The sequence below is a fragment of the Mercenaria mercenaria genome, chromosome 16 (assembly GCF_021730395.1).
Source record: "Mercenaria mercenaria strain notata chromosome 16, MADL_Memer_1, whole genome shotgun sequence".
Taxonomy (NCBI): Eukaryota; Metazoa; Mollusca; class Bivalvia; order Venerida; family Veneridae; genus Mercenaria; species Mercenaria mercenaria.
The window spans coordinates 16,464,994-16,484,470 of record NC_069376.1 but is presented as its reverse complement, the minus strand read 5'-3'; the positions used below and the strand labels follow the sequence as shown (position 1 = coordinate 16,484,470).

General features: G+C 37.2%; 1 protein-coding gene across 1 annotated transcript; it reads left to right on the top strand.

Moving 5' to 3' along the window:
* Positions 1-724: 724 nt before the first annotated feature.
* Positions 725-16,313, top strand: LOC123541244 (polyunsaturated fatty acid 5-lipoxygenase-like). Its single transcript, XM_045326659.2, has 6 exons — positions 725-1,009; positions 10,594-10,788; positions 11,246-11,424; positions 12,827-13,031; positions 13,390-13,660; positions 14,664-16,313. The coding sequence occupies exons 2-6, from the start codon at positions 10,686-10,688 to the stop codon at positions 16,012-16,014; spliced, it is 2,109 nt and encodes a 702-aa protein (XP_045182594.2). The 5' UTR covers positions 725-1,009; positions 10,594-10,685; the 3' UTR covers positions 16,015-16,313.
* The last annotated feature ends 3,164 nt before the right edge of the window (positions 16,314-19,477 follow it).

Below are 19,477 nucleotides of genomic sequence, written 5' to 3'. Positions count from 1 at the left end.
GCATTTGAACTATGTAAAGTGCCTCTGAACGTGAAATTGATCCAAAATAAATCAACAAGAAACCTAAATATCGCCTGCTAAGCTCAGTAGGGATGGCGCAGATATACGGATCGCAGGGTCGTGAGTTCAAACATCGGGCGAGGCTCTGATATGAATTGAAAGAAGACATTGTGTCTGAAATAATTCGTCCACAGCCTCATTCATGTTGGGAAGTTGGCAATTACATGCGGAGAACAGGTTTGTACTAGTACAGAATCCTAGAACATTTTTAGGCTAACTGCCATCCGTTACATAACTGAAATACTGCTGACAAGCCGGCGTAAAACCCAAATTTAATAAAAAAAAAAAAACAAATTAAAATATCAATGTTTTGTAAAATAAGTGTTTTAAATTGTTAGAAGAACAAGTTTGAAACAAGAGAAGACATTTCAGACAAAACTAACTAATATAAAACCTGCATTAAGGGGAATTGATATATATTTCACACAATATGTTGACTACCTACTTACTCCTTTTATTCCTTGAAAAGATGTAAGTACATTTTTCCTCTTCCACGAAAAGATCAACCCCGGTATTTGTTTAAATTACCAGCTTCCTTGTTAAATACCAAGAAAGAAAAAAAACAGGTTAGATTAAGTTTCAAAAGATCGTACATTTGTGACAATAGTTGCAAGCTTTAAACGCTTTTTTCCTTCTTTTCTTCTATGAAATACTTTTTTCTCATTTCAATGAAAAGATAAAGTGGGTGGCTGATCTCTATATACATACAGTATGTTTTAAATTCAAATGATAACTTGAAAAGATTAAAGGTACATTACAAACTATATTAGGCTGGTTACTTGGCGTTCTGTTTTAAAGGTTTGTTTATGGACAAAGCTTGATATAGTTTAACATTTCTGTTGACCAAACTGGACAATCATTTACCTTTTAATGTAACAGTTTCTTTCTTGGTAATTTAATTTTACTCGGTGATTCAACGGTGGAAATGTTGTCTTAGAAATTTACGCAAGTAAGTCTACTTTCAAGATTATATTCTGTACATGTAGTCATTTTAATGCATTCTTGTTATCTCGATCAAGTTTCATTTGAAAACTATTTATAGTAATATATTTGAGCCGCGCCATGAGAAAACCAAACATAGTGGCTTTGAGACCAGCATGGATCCAGACCAGCCTGCGCATCCGCGTAGTCTGGTCAGGATCCATGCTGTTCGCTTTTAAAGCCTATTGGAGTTGAAGAAAATGTAAGCGGACAGCATGGATCCTGACCAGACTGCACGGATGCACAGACTGGTCTGGGATCCATGCTGATCGCAAAGCCACTATGTTGTTTTTCTCATGGCACGGCTCATTTTTCATTATCTGTCGATACTTTAAGAGGTACTGTACAAAATATCTCTGAGTATTACTAATCTGTTTAAGTTATAGTTTCGTTTATTGAGTTAAAAAATATAGTTTTCGATTGTATGCATAGTCTGATATGACATGTAGATCTTACACACTCAGAGAAATAATCTTACTCCTGAATTAAGACTTGTTTGTCATTTAATTTACGTCCGACAATGGAATAGGTCGACGTCTAAAACACTAGTCAGATCTCGTCCTTTATCTATAGCTGTACATGTAGGGCTTGTGGCACTATCCTGTTGAAACAAAGTATTTTGGCATTATTTTGACACAGTGGGATGACTGCCTCGTAAGAATTTTATCTCGCTAGCGTTGGGCATTTTCATTTCCATCGATCACGATGAGGAATGTGCGATAACTATGCAAAATGCCTGCCAAGACGAAGACGGAACCTCCATTCCCGAAACGAGCTCGTTCGAGTACACAGCAGGCGGCATAACGTTCATTTCTTCTACGGTATACTCGAACCCTGTCATCACTTCGAAGAATGGAAAATCCCGACTCGTCAAAGAAGAGGACGCTATTTCATTGATGCTTTAATCAGCAATTGTGTGTACGTGCCATGTTAAACACGATTTACGCGGTGATGTAGTGTTATAACACAGCCAACGTAAGGGCAACGTCCACCTAGATCATCCTCGCGTAGACGATTGCGTACGGTTTGGTCAGATATTCGGTTGTTATGTATACAAGGGGTATCAGTGGCAATGACAGTGGCAGTTTGGAAACGATTGCATCCGTGGGTTTACATGATAAAGCGGTTTTGTCGTCACGCGCGGAAGTCCACTACGTGGTAAATCGTCCATACGCCCCATTGCTTGAAAAGGAATAGCACAGCTAGACCCTAGAAACCTCATTCGTCGCCATACCAATATCAAGTATGCCAATGACACGTTCATCTAAAATTGGTGGAATTCTAGGCGTATCAAAATGAAAGAAAACTAAATGAATTTTAATTTTTCAACGTTTTTCTTAATGTCAAAAAAATTATTTAAAATCAGACTGAAAGGCTTGATTTTATAAACATGGTTTTATAATCACGTGCAAAGTTTTCTTTTTTAATTGTTATGCGAACAATCCAGTTATAATTAGTTTTATTTGACACATAATTGTTCGCTAAAGCTTATATTTGACATGTTCTTTATTTTTATAACATTAGAAGATATGTATAAAAATCGGAAGTTTGTTTTTTGTTCTGTGTAACATAATCGCTTTAATCTTTTAAGCGTAAAATATTCGAAAAATTTAGTTTGGTTACTGTTTCAATAAACCGCGGTGTATGTTACAAGTATACGGAAACCCTGGAGGAACATTTATTATTTATAAATTCCAAATTATAAATTTTACTATTCATTTTGTATGGCTTATTATTTACATCATTTAGTTTTTTACTCGCTATTTATAACTTCTTATGATTTTTACTCTTGGACAATAACTCAATATCAAGCATTCTGAAAGGCAGAAAATGTTTGAATACATATAGAAAATAATGTATTTATTTTCTTGACTATCAACTATTAACTGACTATCGTACTACTATGTCTTGTTGATACGCAGTATTTTTTCATATGTGCGTAAACAGGGCGTATCATCGGCTTATAAGTTATAGATAACAAGTGATGAATTATAAGTAATAAGTAATAAGTAATGCCAAATAAGCAATAAGTTAAAAGTTATAACAAATGAATAATAATTGTACGTTCTGGAGAAACGACCATAAAAACGCTGCAACAGCTTTCCGCTATGCTTACTCATTCTCTATTTGGTCGTCGTCACTTAATTTCTACCAAAATGCTTTAAAGTTTATTCAACAAATTCTCAGTTCGTATACATACAAAAACACGGGACAAATACAAAATTTTGAAGAAAACATTACATATGGTCACGCAAATATATGAGGGGAACAAAAAAAAAATAGAGCGCATGCATCGAACTGAGGACATATGTCGTATCTGTTATTATTTTGTATTACATTGAAATTGTATGAAATATGTTTTAAGCTGCCACATTTGCTTGACTCCATTACTTTCTCACGAAAAGTATTAGTTCACATGACTGGTCGCATTTCTGTTGCTATAGGGGGTCAGAGATATCGCTTATTGCCCCAGAGGACGCTCCTGGCCACGGTGTGTTGCGTTCAACTGTTACTTAAACTGTGAATAAATCCCTATTAAATAAAATCCTTATGTCGTATTACACCAAAAGGTCATCGTTCAAACAATCCAGTCAAACTTCAATTCAATATTAAAAAGGCGTTCATGAAAGGAAATCTGTCAAAGTAAATGCTGATGAACTGGGGGACAGGGGACATACGTTTAAACTGTTTAAATAACTTCTTCGCATATGTTTAAAATACCTCTTCATATATGGGAGACCATGTACAGAAGCCTTTTTAATCCAAAGTGTGTAACAAAAAGTACATCCTTAGCATATTTGACTTATAGTAGTTTTAACAGCATAGAATATATCTTTTGAACAGTTTTAACTTATAAATGTTTCACTGACTTTCTTGAAATTAAAAACAAAATCAAACCTAAAAATGAACTGTAATACAGTTTGTCCACATACTTTCAACTAAATGCAATGTGAGCTATCAAGAAACTAGATTACTCTTAGAAAAAATGTATTCTTTAGTGCTTAAAGTTACTACATATATATAATAAAGGTCTTGAATAAAATTTATGTTCTCCCAAATTCACGCCAAATATTGTCAAAATATATCAATAGTTTGATAGTCATTGCACGTAAATTGTTTTAAATGTGGATATTGTTAATGTATTATTCAATCCGATGTTTATTTTAAAACTGACCTTCCCTACAAAGGTTATTTACCTTTTAGTCAGGATTTTTCTATTAGCAAAACCTAGGGGTGCATAATGTTCAGTAATGTGTATCAATGAAAGGACTACATATAGTTAAAAAATAAATAAATCTCCAATGAAATATGTAACAGCCTTTGTCACCTGTCATTAAAATGTATAATAAAACTTTTAAATTTACTGGTCGATCAAACCAAAAGTGAAACCTTTCTTGTTTCATTAGAAATATCTTGATAATAGCTAGAGCATAAAGAACTTGGGATCGACATTCTTGTCTAAATTGACACATGTATTTAATAGAATAAGTACCTGATTTTCTAAAAATTACATTTACACACTTCTGTTGTGGCTTTAAGTATAGGTTACAAACTTTTCCACTTTTCTCTATTTTAATATAACCTAGTTGTTGTCACATTTAGACGCAATGAACCAGCTTGGCAGCCAATGTAGACGAGGTAGTAACTGATCAACACTACCTGCCCCGCCATCTAGAGGATGTTCCGAGGTATACAAATACAAATACATATACAAATACATGGCATTTATATAGCGCAAAAATTATAAAATATTCTATTGCGCTTTACAATTACATAACACACATTTAACATATATACATACAAAATATGAACAGGATTCTAGAACTTAGATTTAAAGATTTGGACATATATAAATACTATTTTACACCACTTCTGAATATTTTGTATTTTAACAAGACTACACTCATTGTTCATAAAACTGCCTAATAAATGTGTTTTCAGTTTTGATCTAAAGCTGGCTTCAGACTGAATGTTTTTCAGATAGCTAGGCTAGTCGTTTCCACCATTTGGGACCAACGACTGCCATAGATCTGTCTGCTAGTTTTGTTCGCCGTCTAGGGATTTAAAGTTGAAGTCTGTATCGTTGTGCGAGTAGTACAAACATTTCCCTCAATATACTGGAGCTGTACCATTGATGACACGAAGACCATTACTAAACTTTGAACATGACTCTAGCCTTAACTGGAAGCCAGTGTAATTCTTTCAGAAGTTCGGTACTTGGTTTTTCATAGGAAGCCATCTTGACTACTCTACGGCATGATTTTGGACTCGCTGTAGTTTTTGATTTGGTAGGCTGGAATTTCTGTAAATAAACTGTTGCAGAAGTCAATGTGAGAGAATGAACCAATCCATGCACTAATGATTCAGTTGACTTCTGTGTGAGATGTTTCCGTATAGCCCTAAGGTTTCGTAACTGTACATAGCTATCTGACCATTTTTCTGAATGTGATGGTCAAAGTTGAGTGTATTGGTCATAGTTACACCTAGGTCTCTGAAGTGATCGACGCATTTTACGTCACACCCACCAACGTTTACACTTGTGATGTCCAATTTCGCTAACTGTTGTCTTGTTCCATACATAATAATTTCAGTTTTAGACTGATTCATTTTCAGTTTGAAGTTGTCATCCATTTTATGATTTCAATTTAGACAACTGTCGATTTTGAAGAACAGTTGTCTCATTTTGAGAATTCCGCTGCTGAATTTTTAACGCAATCTTGTGGTCGTCCGCGTATCCATAGAGATCAGCTGGTTATTCTGCACCACTCGGTTAAGAGCCGATATATACAGGGTAAAGATCACAGGTCCGGCACAAGAACCCTGCGGGACACCAAACCTTAGTGGCTCCATGTCAGATGCTGACTGTTCGACTAAAACTTTCATTGTTCTGTTCGTGAGATAAGATTCTATCCATTTCAACGGAGTGCTAGGTAAGGGGCAAAACATCCAGTGACAGATGGAGACTCGGCTGATGACGTCTACGTTTAGCAGTATAGGCTGTATTTACACAACATTCATGCTGGTTTACCAGTGACTTTCAGGAAAGGCTGGATGACAACTAAGAAAGAATGGTGACGCTGGAGAGACAAATGGCATCTAGGGAAGACTAGAAACCGGTGTGTAATGGGTCGGCACCCCGTAACACACACAGTCTTTGCGAGGAGACAACCACACAGATTGCTACAACAGAACAAGAGTAAACACCCCAAGGGCCATCCGAGAGGAGGGGGAGGATGAAGGGCGCAACAGGACGGACACAACGGCAACGAACAGGAACGTACAACGGACTTCGACTGGAATAACCACATCAGTGGTGTGTCAATGCGGGAAGATTTGCAAGAATCATCGAGGACTGAAGATGCATCAGACGAAGAGCGACTGTCGGTCACGTGAAAACATCAGTAACGCACAAGTTTACCTGGTGAGACGGGGGAGATATCTAGTCAGGTGCCAAACCACAGTATTAGAATTATCTCAGCTCCTGGCCGGAAGCGGGTCTACGGCGGAGGTAGCACAGTCGGTAGATGACCTCTTGAGTTTGCAGGGCAGTATACAGGATATTGTCCCTGAGGAGCAAGATAATGATGTACCAGACACAGAAGAGGACTCGCCAATATTCGGGCTGACAAGTAGCAGAGACGACTCTCCCATATTTGGGTCTAGTAACACCCAAATCAGTGACAGAGTTCCAGCTGCAGAAGCAAGCACTGAAGGTCCATTTACCTTCCCAGAAACATGGCGCACATCACCACTTGAAGAAAGCAAAGAGTTGACACACGATCCAGTCGAGGAAAGGAAGCAGCCAACTTCTAGTGGGAGGAAACAAACGATTGCTTGGCCAAAGATGAATGATCAAGGATGGGTACTGTTTGATGAAGACTTGGACCTAATTCTACAGTCAGCACTCACTGGAGCAGTCGAGAGGAAACTTGATGTACTTACGACACTTGCTTACGCCCTTGGAAAGGAGAAATTTGGCCTAGAAAAGAAACCCAATCTACCGAAACAGCCGCCAGTTCCCAACAGGTGACTCTGTGAAATTAAGAAGATCTGAGCAGAACTGCGGGCCCTGAGAAAGCGTTACAAGCAGTCAAGTAATGTTGAGAAAGAAGGTATCATTCAACTCAGTGAACAGATCAAGACAAAAGGTGCTAACCAATGCTGAGAGACTGAGACGAAAAAGGCGGGAAAAAGCTAGGAAGAGAACAGCCTTCATATCAAGCCCATACAAATTTACGAAAGAGCTATTGAGTGAGGAGAAATATGGGAAGCTTGAGAGTAGCCAGAACGAGGTGGAACAGCACCTTAGGGAAACCCATTCCGACCCACACCGAAGCATGAGAATGTGGAAAAATTCAACCAGTTGGGGAACCAGTAACCCCACTAGACATGAAGGAACCCACATGGAAAGAGATTAATGATGTGGTTAAGAAGGCACGCTCTTGCTCAGCCCCATGCCCTAGTGATATCCCGTACAAGGTGTATAAGAAATGCCCCAGACTTTTACGTACACTCTGGTCACTCTTGAGGGTAGTATAAAGTGGAGAAAAGGAACTGTTCCAAAATGCTGGCAGATGGCAGAGAGCTGCCTAGTCCCAAAAGAGAAGAACTCGAAGACCATCAAACAGTTCCGAACCATTTCATTGTTGAGTGTGGAAAGGAAGATCTTCTTCTCCATCCTAGCCAAGCGAATGACGACCTACATGATAGGGAATGAGTATATTGACACCTTTGTACAGAAATAAGGAATTCCTGGATTCTCCGGTTGTATCAAGCATACCAGTACACTGACACAACTGCTACATGAGGCGAGAATCAATCAGAAGGACCTTATAGTAGTATGGCTTGACCTAGCTAACGCCTATGGCTCCACACCCCACCAACTATTTAAGGTGGCACTACAGCACTACCATGTCCCAGAGCACTCTAGCAACTTGATCATGAGCTACTTCAGCAACATTCATCTGAGGTTCTCGTGCAACAGGTTCACAACAGATTGGGTACCACTAGAGAAGGGGATTGTCACAGGATGCACCATCTCTGTCATCTTGTTCGTTATGGAGATGAACATGATTATCCGAGCAGCAGAGAGGGAATCAAGAGGCCCACAGACAAACGCTGGGATTCGTCTTCCATCCAATAGGGAGTTCATGGATGACCTGACTGTCACTACAGAAACCCACATCCAGGCAAGATGGATCCTACAAGCACTTGACGAGACCGTGTCATGGGCGCGGATGCTGTTTAAACCAGGAAAGTAGAGGTGTTTGGTAGTGAGAAAGGGAAAAGTAACGGGCAAGTTCAAGTTGTTTATACAGAAGGAGGAGATTCCTTCTTTAGTCAACAACCCAGTAAAGTGTTTGGGAAAGTGGTTTGAATCCACACTCAAGGACACCAAAAGTCAAGACAGGTTAAAACAACAAGTTGAAGAAGGGCTTAGGAGGATAGACAAGTCAGAGCGTCCAGGGAAGTACAAAACATGAAATTTTCAGCACTGTCTCCTGGCTAGGCTCATCTGGCCATTGATGGTCAACGAAATCGCCATCAGCACAGTCGAGAAGCTGGAACAGTCGGTTAGCAAGCATCTAAGGAGGTGGCTAGGCCTGCTACCATCATTCACCAATATAGGCTTATACAGCCGTTCAACAAACCTGCAGATGCCATTCAACTCCCTGGTCGAGGAGTACAAAGTCGCTAAGGCACGCCTGTTGCTGACACTTAGGGATTCAACTGATGAGAAGATCAGAGGTACAGGTATAGACGTTAGAACCGGGAGAAAATGGTCAGTGAGCCAAGCAGTGGAACAAGCTGAAAGTAACCTCAAGCACCAGGATATAGTAGGATCAACAAATAGGGGTAGAGAAGGGCTTGGTACCAGGCACCATCAACGATGGAGGGAGTCTGATAAAGTGGAGAGAAGATCAATGGTACAGAAGGAACTAAGGAGAGCAGAAGTGGAGACAAGATCATCAAGGTCAGTCCAACTTGGACCACAAGGGAATTGAACGAAATGGAACTTACCAGAGAGGAAGATTACCTGGCAGGAGCCATTTCAATTGAGTTTCCTTCTTCGATCTGTATATGACATGTTGCCCTCTCCGACAAATCTGAAGCTGTGGAAGTTAGCAGAAGATTCCAGCTGCCCACTGTTCGGGAACACAGGATCATTACGTCATATGATATCATCGTGTAACACCGCACTAACCCAGGGTCGGTATAGATGGCGCCACGACCAAGTTCTTCGTGAGATGGCAGACATCCTGGAGAAAGAGAGGAAGAAAGCTAGACCCCTAAATCGGACAGGACCCCAGTTTATCAACTTTTGTCAAAGAAGGAGAGAAAAAATCTTCAAAGTCAACAACTACTGGCATTCTACATAAAACCAAGAATTGGGAAATGTTGGTAGACCTTGGGAAGAAGCTTTGAAGTTCCCTGAGGAAGTGACCCACACATCTCTCCGGCCAGACATAGTTATGTGGTCCAGGTCTCCGAAGTTAGTGATATTGGTGGAACTTACTGTTCCTTGGGAGGAGAGAGTAGATGAGGCGCATGAGATCAAGAAGGGAAAATACCAAGATTTGGCTGACACCTGTAGAGATAGAGGTTGGAAAACATGGGTCTTCCCAGCAGAAGTTGGATGCAGAGGCTTTCCATCACAGTCAGTATGGAGAATGCTAGGAGCAGTGGGCATTAAGGGGAAATCCGGAAAGACCGCAGCCCACGCTCTTGGGAAAGCTGGAGAGAGAGCGTCCTGTTGGCTTCGGCTACGACGCAATGAACCAACATGGCAGCCAACGTAGACGAGGTAGTGACTGATCAACACTACCTGTCCCGCCATCTAGAGGATGTTCCGAAGTAAGGGGCGAAACATCCAGTGACAGATGGAGACTCGTCTGATGACGTCTACGTTTAGCAGTATAGACTGTATTTACACAACAGTGTCAGCTAATCAATATCCCAGACCATAATCTGTTTTGATAACACCTTATCTTTCTTAATACCTTGAAGATTATTATCTGCACGTACATTATGAAAGCCAGCATTGTGATTTATTTTGTGTTTACAACAGATAAAACAAATTTTAAAACTAAACAAAATCCAAATTCTATACGACTTAAATTAAATTAATAGTTTACATAAACTTTGTAAACTTATGTATTGCATTTCATAGGGCATTAAAGCTACAAAACAAAAGTATCCAATTTCTATACTTCAGTTATGATCAAAAAGTTAATTAAGTTCAGAGTTTTGTCAGCTTTTACCAAGAATACAATATGGAATTAGAATATTTTTATTCTGTATAATAACTAATTGCAATGTTTAATAAAAAGGAACATAGCAGATAATAGATATTTCTAACACTGGTGAGGTGTTTAAAATCACCGCATTTATTTTTCAGCGCAAAATAAGAAGGTGAAACATTAAAAAGAATTATTATACAGTAAAATTACGTTGGATAACTTGAAGTTACAAAAACTTGCATTTCATTTTGCTCACCGCAAAGAAAATTATATGCAGACATGAAACCCTGTATTATTTTTTTTATTTTAGATATCGCATGTGGAAACACTTTTATTTTGGTTCACTTGCTACAAACGAGCGTCGAATCAATACATGGTATATTAATATCTCGACAAAGCAGCATGGATTATACCAATTTCTTCTATATGTTGGCATTTGGGTTATTCCTTCTTCTAATTCATGGGGCTATAAAATCATTGTTGGAGTCAATCTTTACCTACCCATGTAAGTATATCTTCACTGAATTTGAGCTTCATCAGCGTATTACATCGTGAATTCAAACCTGTCTTTTCTTACGCTCAGCGTAGAAAACTTACTTTAGCGATTACATGATTAATCTAGTTTTTTCTGATGTCTTCTATTATGAACTCAAACTACTTTATAAGAAAATGTAGGTAAAATATATCTTTAAATATCTTTTGAACTTCATGATTAAAAGGAAGTTGGTGTTTTTATGAAATAAAGATAAAGCATTTATTGACACATTGCTTTAAATTTCTACCGTTTTGGACATTTTCTGCGGTCATAAGTTGGATTCTTCATATCGGTTAATATCAATACAATAGTCAAGTAATATAATTATTTCTAAAACCTTTGCTACCCTAAGCAATAATTTCATTAATGCTAAATGTTATTATACCATTTTCAAGATTTTGATTAAATGAATTTCTTTATTTAAAAGACTACACTATTGCTGTTGAGTCCGCCGACAAACCGAGTGCATTACGCATGGGTGTAATTCATGTTCAACTTCTTGGAGATGATGGCGATATTGGCAAAGAGATTGAGCTAGCTGCTGGTGTATTTCCAGAAAAGTTTAAAAGAGGCTACGAGAATATTTTTAAAGTAAAGAATCAATCGGTAAGCTTATTAACAACGTTTATACCTACACATATATTGTAACTGTTTCTCACAACCTTTTGACGGGTCTTGTTCTCTGAGTTAACACAACTGTCAACAGACCTGAAAACCTAGAGCTTTTAATGCAATACCCGAATACACGATTACAAACTAAAGGAAAACGATACCAGTTCAATGGCTTATTCCCCACTATAACACTGGAATTTGCTAGGGGTACTATGTACATTGAAAAAACAGTCAGTCTTCCATATAATCACTCGCCGCTGAGAATCCAATGTAATTGATTTTTTTCTGACAGATGTAACGTCTATTGACACTGGTAACCTTTTCTGACAGTCTATTGTTTGTAACACGGCTGTGCGTAAACACAAGCAATAAATGTAGCATGTTTTGTACCACATTCAGATTTTAACAATGAATCTTGTCAGGATTAATGAAAGAATTAAAATCTGAAAAGTAGATCCCTCGGAAGCATCGAGAACAAGGCGAACAGTGAAAATTGCAGACTCGGTTTGATTGAGTCTGTTCATGAGCAGTAATGGAAAATGCAACACTGCCCACGCCCCCTAGCACCGGCTTAAGCAGTATTCAATCTTCAAATCTAAATGAGTTGAAATCAGTGATCCCGAAGGACCAGAAAATATACCAGAAGCCTTAAAATGATGCTTTTAATGCCCATTTAAGCGTGCAAGTGTAGTTGAAATGACTATTGACAAACTAATTCGTACCAGTCATTACCTGTTGTCGTATGAAGCGGGTGTTATTTTTGGTTTAAATCTTTTAGAAAAATGTAGGGTTGAAGAAAACAAAACATAGTACGTGGAATTTCTCTGCGATGTGTTAGGTTATTAAAGAGTGAAAGACGCATGATTAAAGATAAAATATTTCCAATGTGCATGTATCCCATTACCGAAATCCGCGTTATGGCTTGCACTTTTCAGTTTACAGATCTAAATATACATATTTATACATAGATGTAGGCTAAGACATCTACTCAATATCAGCTTTAAAAAATGTTTCCTTTCTTGCCTCGTGTCAATGTGCTTCTCCACAATAAATAAATTCATATTTCAATAAGTGCAGTGTTATCATTATGTACATTATTTGAGTACTTTGCTTGACTGCGTTCTGTGTTTCAAAAGGACTTTTATAGACAGCATTAAACTTTACAACAGTAGTTTAATAGTGCCGCGTAGGTGCCGAAAAAGTTGCGCTTCGAACTTTGATTTAATATGATTTCTGATCCTTTGGGATCATGCAGGCCACCCGATGTTTTTCATATTATCGAATTTTAGAATTAGACAAGGTATTAACATCTATAAATTACAGAAATATTTTCTGTGTTTTACATTTATTTAATTCGGTAAATTTGAGACTGGTTCATATTAGAATTCCGATACAGTTTCAGAATATTACTGGCGTGTATTTACGCGGAGATAAATCTGTTGGTGAGACCGGATGGAACATTGACAGGATTACGGTAACAAACGATACTACTGGAGAAGAAACGATTATTCCAATTTTTACAAACATTAGAGCCGGTCGAATTTATAAATTTATTGCTGATGACGACGCCTTACCACAATCGGCCTCAATGTTACAAAAGGGTATTATATTTTGCAGGCTTTTCTTACGTGTAATATTAAACTATTACATACCCACAATATAATAGTAAGTACATTTCGCAAATTTATGTGATTCTGAAAAGGCCTATTATGCATATAAAAAGATTTTCCTTGTTGGTCACTGGAAAAAGTAGTTTCTACGTTACACTTAACACACTTAAGCACTGTCAAATGTGTTACCTTACATTGTTGATTGTTTTGAACAAGAATGGTCTAACTTTCACTTGTTTTATCATATCTATAGAGAGTGTTCAAATTCCCACGTGTCTCCATTCTATCAAAGATTGTCCTATTATATCTATAAATAGAGAGGTCTGATTGTCACGTGTTTCTTTTGAAGAGGACAGGAAGCTTGATCTCCGACATATGAGGGAACTTTATGAGCTGTCTGAAGAACGATGCCCAGGATGTCCACCATTAGTGAAAAAGTTACCTCAAGAGGAAAAATTTTCCTTCAGTTATCAGTTTGAACTTGGAACAGAGGCAGTGGCATTAACAATTGATGCTCAGTTAGAGAAGCTCTTTTCTGGCGGATTTCATGAAATGCAGAATATACGTCAGGTTTTTCATCGAGTGTTAAATGTGTTTCCCGAACCTTCAAATTTTAACAGGTGAGCAATTTAAACTTTTTTTTTAATATATATAGTTGCGCTTATTCTTCTTTCTTAATATAGAATATATAGAAATTAGTTTATTTGTACTTCTTTTAAGACAATTTGATTATTCTTTTTCAAAATATTTGATTGCATTAGTTCGGTATCATCACGTATAAAATGTTTATTTTGATAAATGCTTTTAACTGTAAGATAATATTTACATGCACAATGTATTTTTATCGAAAATAGACTACATTGTTTTTGGAAGTCGATTTTAAAATAAATGTAGGCGAATCTATCTGTATGACTGATCTACCTTGAGGTTTATCGAAAGTCTGATACTTATCATGATTGTTTGATGGAAAAACCGCATATTCTGTTGATAACAGAACGGAAGGAAATATAAATATAAGAAATTATTTCTTTCGGAGTTTATGTGAATTTGACGACGAGTATGAATATTCGATTAATTAGGAATCGCTAACGCCATTCATGGAAACAGTTAGTTTAGTGAGTTAATTAATAGAAATCGCTAGCGCCATTCATGGAAACAGTTAGTTTAGTTAGTTAATTAATAGAAATCGCTAGATAAATTCGTCTGTTTGCCGTTCATTCGTATTCACTCTCAAAATGAAAAAAAAAACTCAATTAAGACACAGACGATGTTTTTATCCGTAGTAGGGAGGTATGAATTATGTGTTTTGTTTAAGAGTCACAACAACATAATCTAGATTGTACAATGCTTTTTTCGAGCCTTAAAGGTGGGAAATTGGGGAATACCTAGGGTTCTCCGTTTGACATTTTATGCAGGCAATGTCTGTATTGTTAATTTTTAAATAAATTATATACATTGTTGAAGGTGTTTACAGACCTGAAGCTGTTGCACGAATGCGGTATCGATCAACTCCACCATTTACGATTTATGTGGGAGTTTGATAAACATTCGTCTGCTTGTTTATTTGTTTTATTTTCTAATAATGTTTTAATTATCTTATAATCAAATTTATCTCATTTTCAGGTGGCGCGATGATGTGCTATTCGGAATGCAGCGTCTTATGGGTGTAAACCCTAATATGATACGTCTTTGTACAGAGATTCCAGAAAAACTTGCCGTCGATGATCATATGCTGAAGCCTTTCCTGGAAAATATGTCACTTTCTCAAGCTCTACAGGAAAAAAGAATTTTTAGTATTGATTATGAGATATTAGAAAATGTAAATCCTAAAGAAGGACACGTTATAACCGCCCCTATTGCGTTATTTTATCAACGTTATGATGGCAATCTAGTTCCAGTTGCCATTCAGCTCTTTCAAAAGCCTGGTGCTGACAATCCAGTTTTTCTACCCAGCGATCCGGTGAACACGTGGATTTTGGCAAAGATGTGGTTTAACGTAGCCGATGCAAATTACCATCAATCAGTTACCCACCTTGGTTTCACTCATTTAAAGATGGAAGGCATCGTCGTCTGTACCCATAGACAAATACACAAGAGTCACCCAATCTACAAACTGCTTATGCCACACTTTCTTTACCTTTTGGCTATTAACCATGTCGGCATTCCACAACTCTTGGATCGAAACGGCTACGTAGACAAAGTCCTAACCTTAGGTTCAGATGGCATGAAAGAGTTAATCAAACACAAAAACATGAACTGGCGAATGGATATAGACGGAGACCTTCTATCTGATCTGAAAACCCGAGGAGTTTATGATCCAGATAATCCAAACTTGCTGCCGCATTATTACTACCGTGACGACGCTATAAAACTGTATGAATGTATTTATTCATATGTAAGAAAGTACCTTAACCTATATTACAAGTCGGATGCCGATGTCAAGGAAGACTATGAGCTTCAAAATTGGAGGAAAAAACTTGAAACCCCAGTAGAAGAGAAAGGGCTTGGTATACTTGGTTTGTATGGAGTAGATGGGAAGTTCACCACCAAAGACCAGGTATTCCGCATTTTGACAAACATAATTTTTACATGTAGTGTCCAGCATGCAGCCGTCAACTTTCGTCAGTACGAGGAGTACGCATTTCCACCAAACTACCCGGGTAGCCTCCGAGGACATCCGCCACACAACAAAGAACATATAGATGACGGACAATTACTGAGAAGCCTACCAGATGAAGAAACAATGTACAACACTATGATCATAACGAGAGTATTAAGTACACAAGGGATGAATAAGCTAGGTGATTTTGAGGTGGAATATATCACCGATAAAGAGGCGCTCAAAGTAGTTGCTGAGTTTCGGGCAAATCTAGAACTTATAGCTGAGGAAAATGACAAAAGTAATAACGAGAGGCGTCACGAGAAATATACTTGTTTGAATCCACATTTTGTGCCAAACTCAATAAGTATTTAAAGATACAATGTCGTTATTGATATCTTAGTTTAGAAGAAAACTGAGAGGTTAAGAAAAGTTTGAAATTAAAATCAAATACAATGAAGAGAAAGTATTTTTATGATATCTGAGATAATTGCAGTGTTGTATTATGTTATTGTGGGGGAATGCATGACGTTTGAAAAATGCTTTATTCTATTTTTTTTTTATGTACTGATCTATAAAATATCTTTTGTGAACACATCAAACTAATACGCTGCCTATCTGGTTTGTCGGATATACATATGAAATGGTTTAATAAACCTTTCTTTTACAGCCTATATTGTCTTATATATTTTTTTAAAAAATATTTAAGGGAAGTGTTTTTTTTCAAAACCCAATTTTGTATTAACAATGTATTTGTGTACATTAGTTCTTATTACGTAAACACTCGGATATCCATTATAGTGTCCTCGAAGCTGGCAAAATAAAGAAATATAATATAATGAAGGATAGAAATATTTTGACCGAGAGTTTCGATATATGACATGTCAAAATATATTAATAAAATTGGAATCAGATATGTCTATTGAGAATACGTAACGGAAAAACAATCTGAGAGATAATAAATGACGGTTGAATAATGGATAGACACGCGTGCTCCTGTATAAGACAAGTAACTAAAACTGGTGCACAAGTAATACAGTCGTGGTCTGTAACTGATTCTATTGTATTAGTAAACGATTGTAAGAAAAATTCATATACGTCAGTACGAAAACGCACTGAATAAGTGTGTCGTGTTGAGGGTCATTATGTGTCGTAATCGTTTGCAAATTTATCGAGGTGTCGTTATCTTGCTACTATAAGATTCTTTCACCGGTTGTAGGTGCAGATGGAAATATCCGGTCTCGAGGGTAACTGTTTAGGCGGTAACGAGGCTCCTTGCCGAGTTACCGCCTAAACAGTTACCCGAGAGCCGAATATTTCCCTCTGCACCTATAACCAGTGACAGAATCTTTTTCTTGCATACCGATTTCAAAAAATTATAATAGAACTATTTCATATGGCAGTGTATTTAAACAAAGCGCGGGAAACCGACAGATCCAGCATTCTCCGCAAACGGATAGATCCAGCATTTTCCGCTACGGATAGATCCAGCTACCGCTACGGACAGATCCAGCATTCTCCGCTACGGATAGATCCAGCATTCTCCGCTACGGACAGATCCAGCATTCTCCGCTACGGATAGATCCAGCATCCTCCGCTACGGATGGATCCAGCATTCTCCGCTATGGTCTATAGGCCTAAGTTGTAGAATACTTTCCCAGTAATAACTAGCCTGGTTCCCTGGCTGCATGGCTATTTTTTCAATAAATACAGGACACATTTTATTAGAAATTTTAAGACTCTAAAATAGCACAATTTTATCTGATGGCTGAACCATACGCCTATGTTTGAAACCAGGGGCAATACAAATTATCAATGTAGAAACAACATTCTTGAGTTACTTCCCTCTAAATGATATGTAAATAAGAACAAACATAGGGACGGGGGCCAGTCTAAGTAGTAACGAGAAACACAAGATCGTAACCATATATAATAAATACATGGGTGATGTGAACGTCAAAGATAAGCTTTTAGTTAACTTTTACTTTTGATCATCAAAAAACATCGAAAATAAGGAAAAAGTTATTTTTTTTATCTTGTTCAGAGATTTACTATTAACGCTTACATTTCATATAAACATAATAACGACCATCCATTAAAACTCATTGAAGGAGTGGTCAGTTCGCTTTCTTGTGAACATCTTTCAACTAGACAGCAATTTGTGAATCAGGTTGAGGAAATGCTTGAAAGGAAGGGAAACAGGAAGGAGTCACCGTTTGCCCGAGGCGTAGGGTCTAATGACGACGCTGAACATGGTTCTCGTGCACAGTTTGTGGGAAAAAAAGCACACAACCACAGATACGTCGAGGTTTACTATTTCGTACCGCAGGAACACACTGTCACCGTCTGGATATTTACTTGAGCGCGAATCAACAACATCATTAATCTTTCACTTTCATAGTCCCGATCTTATTCAAAAAAAATAATTAAGGAGACAACTTCCATAAAAGCTTAATATGAACCAGTAAACACGGGCATATTTTCACGACTGCAAAATCAAATTTAGCGTCTTTTTATCATAACAGTACCGAATTCAGTTTAATTGACGCGAAGTTTATTACAATGCTTAGAGTACTAGTATGCAATGCAGGGCATTGTGGTATTTATCATTTCTCTTTCCCGTTTTAGGTAATCCTAGTTAACTACATATGCAAAGTTGCAATAGAAAAAAATATATCTTTCGTTTTGGTAGGGCCAAAATAAATGTATATATGAGAACATATTCGCCCAACCTGTGTACTTTTGCCTTTGTTTTGTGCTTTGTAGCATAACAAATTTTATACATGTATATATTAACTGCTTCCATTTTTGAATGTATTTGAATCATACTTTTAAATAAAATGAATGTATGCAACCTTCATACGTAAAGCCACAATTTTACTTTAGTAAAAGTCCATTAAATATATGTTTTAAATTTCACATTATAATCCAAAACTAATCATGATAACATACTACTTTTGCAAGCGTATTTGTTTACGTTTTTACATATATGTTAGGGCACCGAATTCGTTTTCACTCGCAGTTCACACCGTAATTTTATAGCAAAGTTGCGGTTGCGTCAATGACACTGCCGTCCGTTCCTGTATCAGCAGTTCTGGCATAGAATTTTATCACTATGTATCAACCAATTGAATGAGATTTGAAGGCATGACAGAAAAACTATGTACATACATAAACTGTATGTTTACAGCGATGAAGAAAACATCACTGATTATGCTGAGTATGGCTTCCGTTCATCCGTATTCATCCGTTTTTCATATTATCAAATCAAGACGTTTACTAAACATGATGAATAAATAAACGTTTTTAAAAAAAGTTGCTTGAGATGTGGAATGCAAAAAATCCCTTCCCTGTTTATTGTTACGTATGTTTGTATATCTGGCGACATATGCATCACTGCTATCAAGTAAAACCTCACATGTTTCAATGATAATGTAAATTTTATATTGGCTATTTTTAATTCTGATTGTATAAAGGGGAGCGTTAGTACTGGTTAGTACGGAGTCAAAAGTGGTTCAAATAAGCTTGAACCTTTCATCACAATCGAGCTATAATAAAATAAGTATAAACTAACTCTGACCACATGTTTTGAATGAGAATCAAGCACTTGTATTTTATAAAAATGATAAAAAGTTCAGTAAACTATAATATCTAAAACACGCGCCTTCTTTTGCATATTTACAAACTCCCAATTACTACTCAATTAACGAAACGTCGCGCTAATATTACAAACGTCAACGTTCGAAAAGTGACGGTTTTATTTAGATGACGTCGTGAACGTCGTTGGCAATTTTGAAATTATAGTGTGGCAGCGAAAGGGTTAAAACTTCTAATATTC

Bases quoted from the DNA above. Each gene is read 5' to 3' on its own strand.
- LOC123541244 (XM_045326659.2), top strand. From the start codon at position 10,686: ATGGATTATACCAATTTCTTCTATATGTTGGCATTTGGGTTATTCCTT. The intron at 10,789-11,245 runs GTAAGTATATCT...TTTATTTAAAAG, and splicing joins GTCAATCTTTACCTACCCAT to ACTACACTATTGCTGTTGAG. The intron at 13,661-14,663 runs GTGAGCAATTTA...TCTCATTTTCAG, and splicing joins GAACCTTCAAATTTTAACAG to GTGGCGCGATGATGTGCTAT.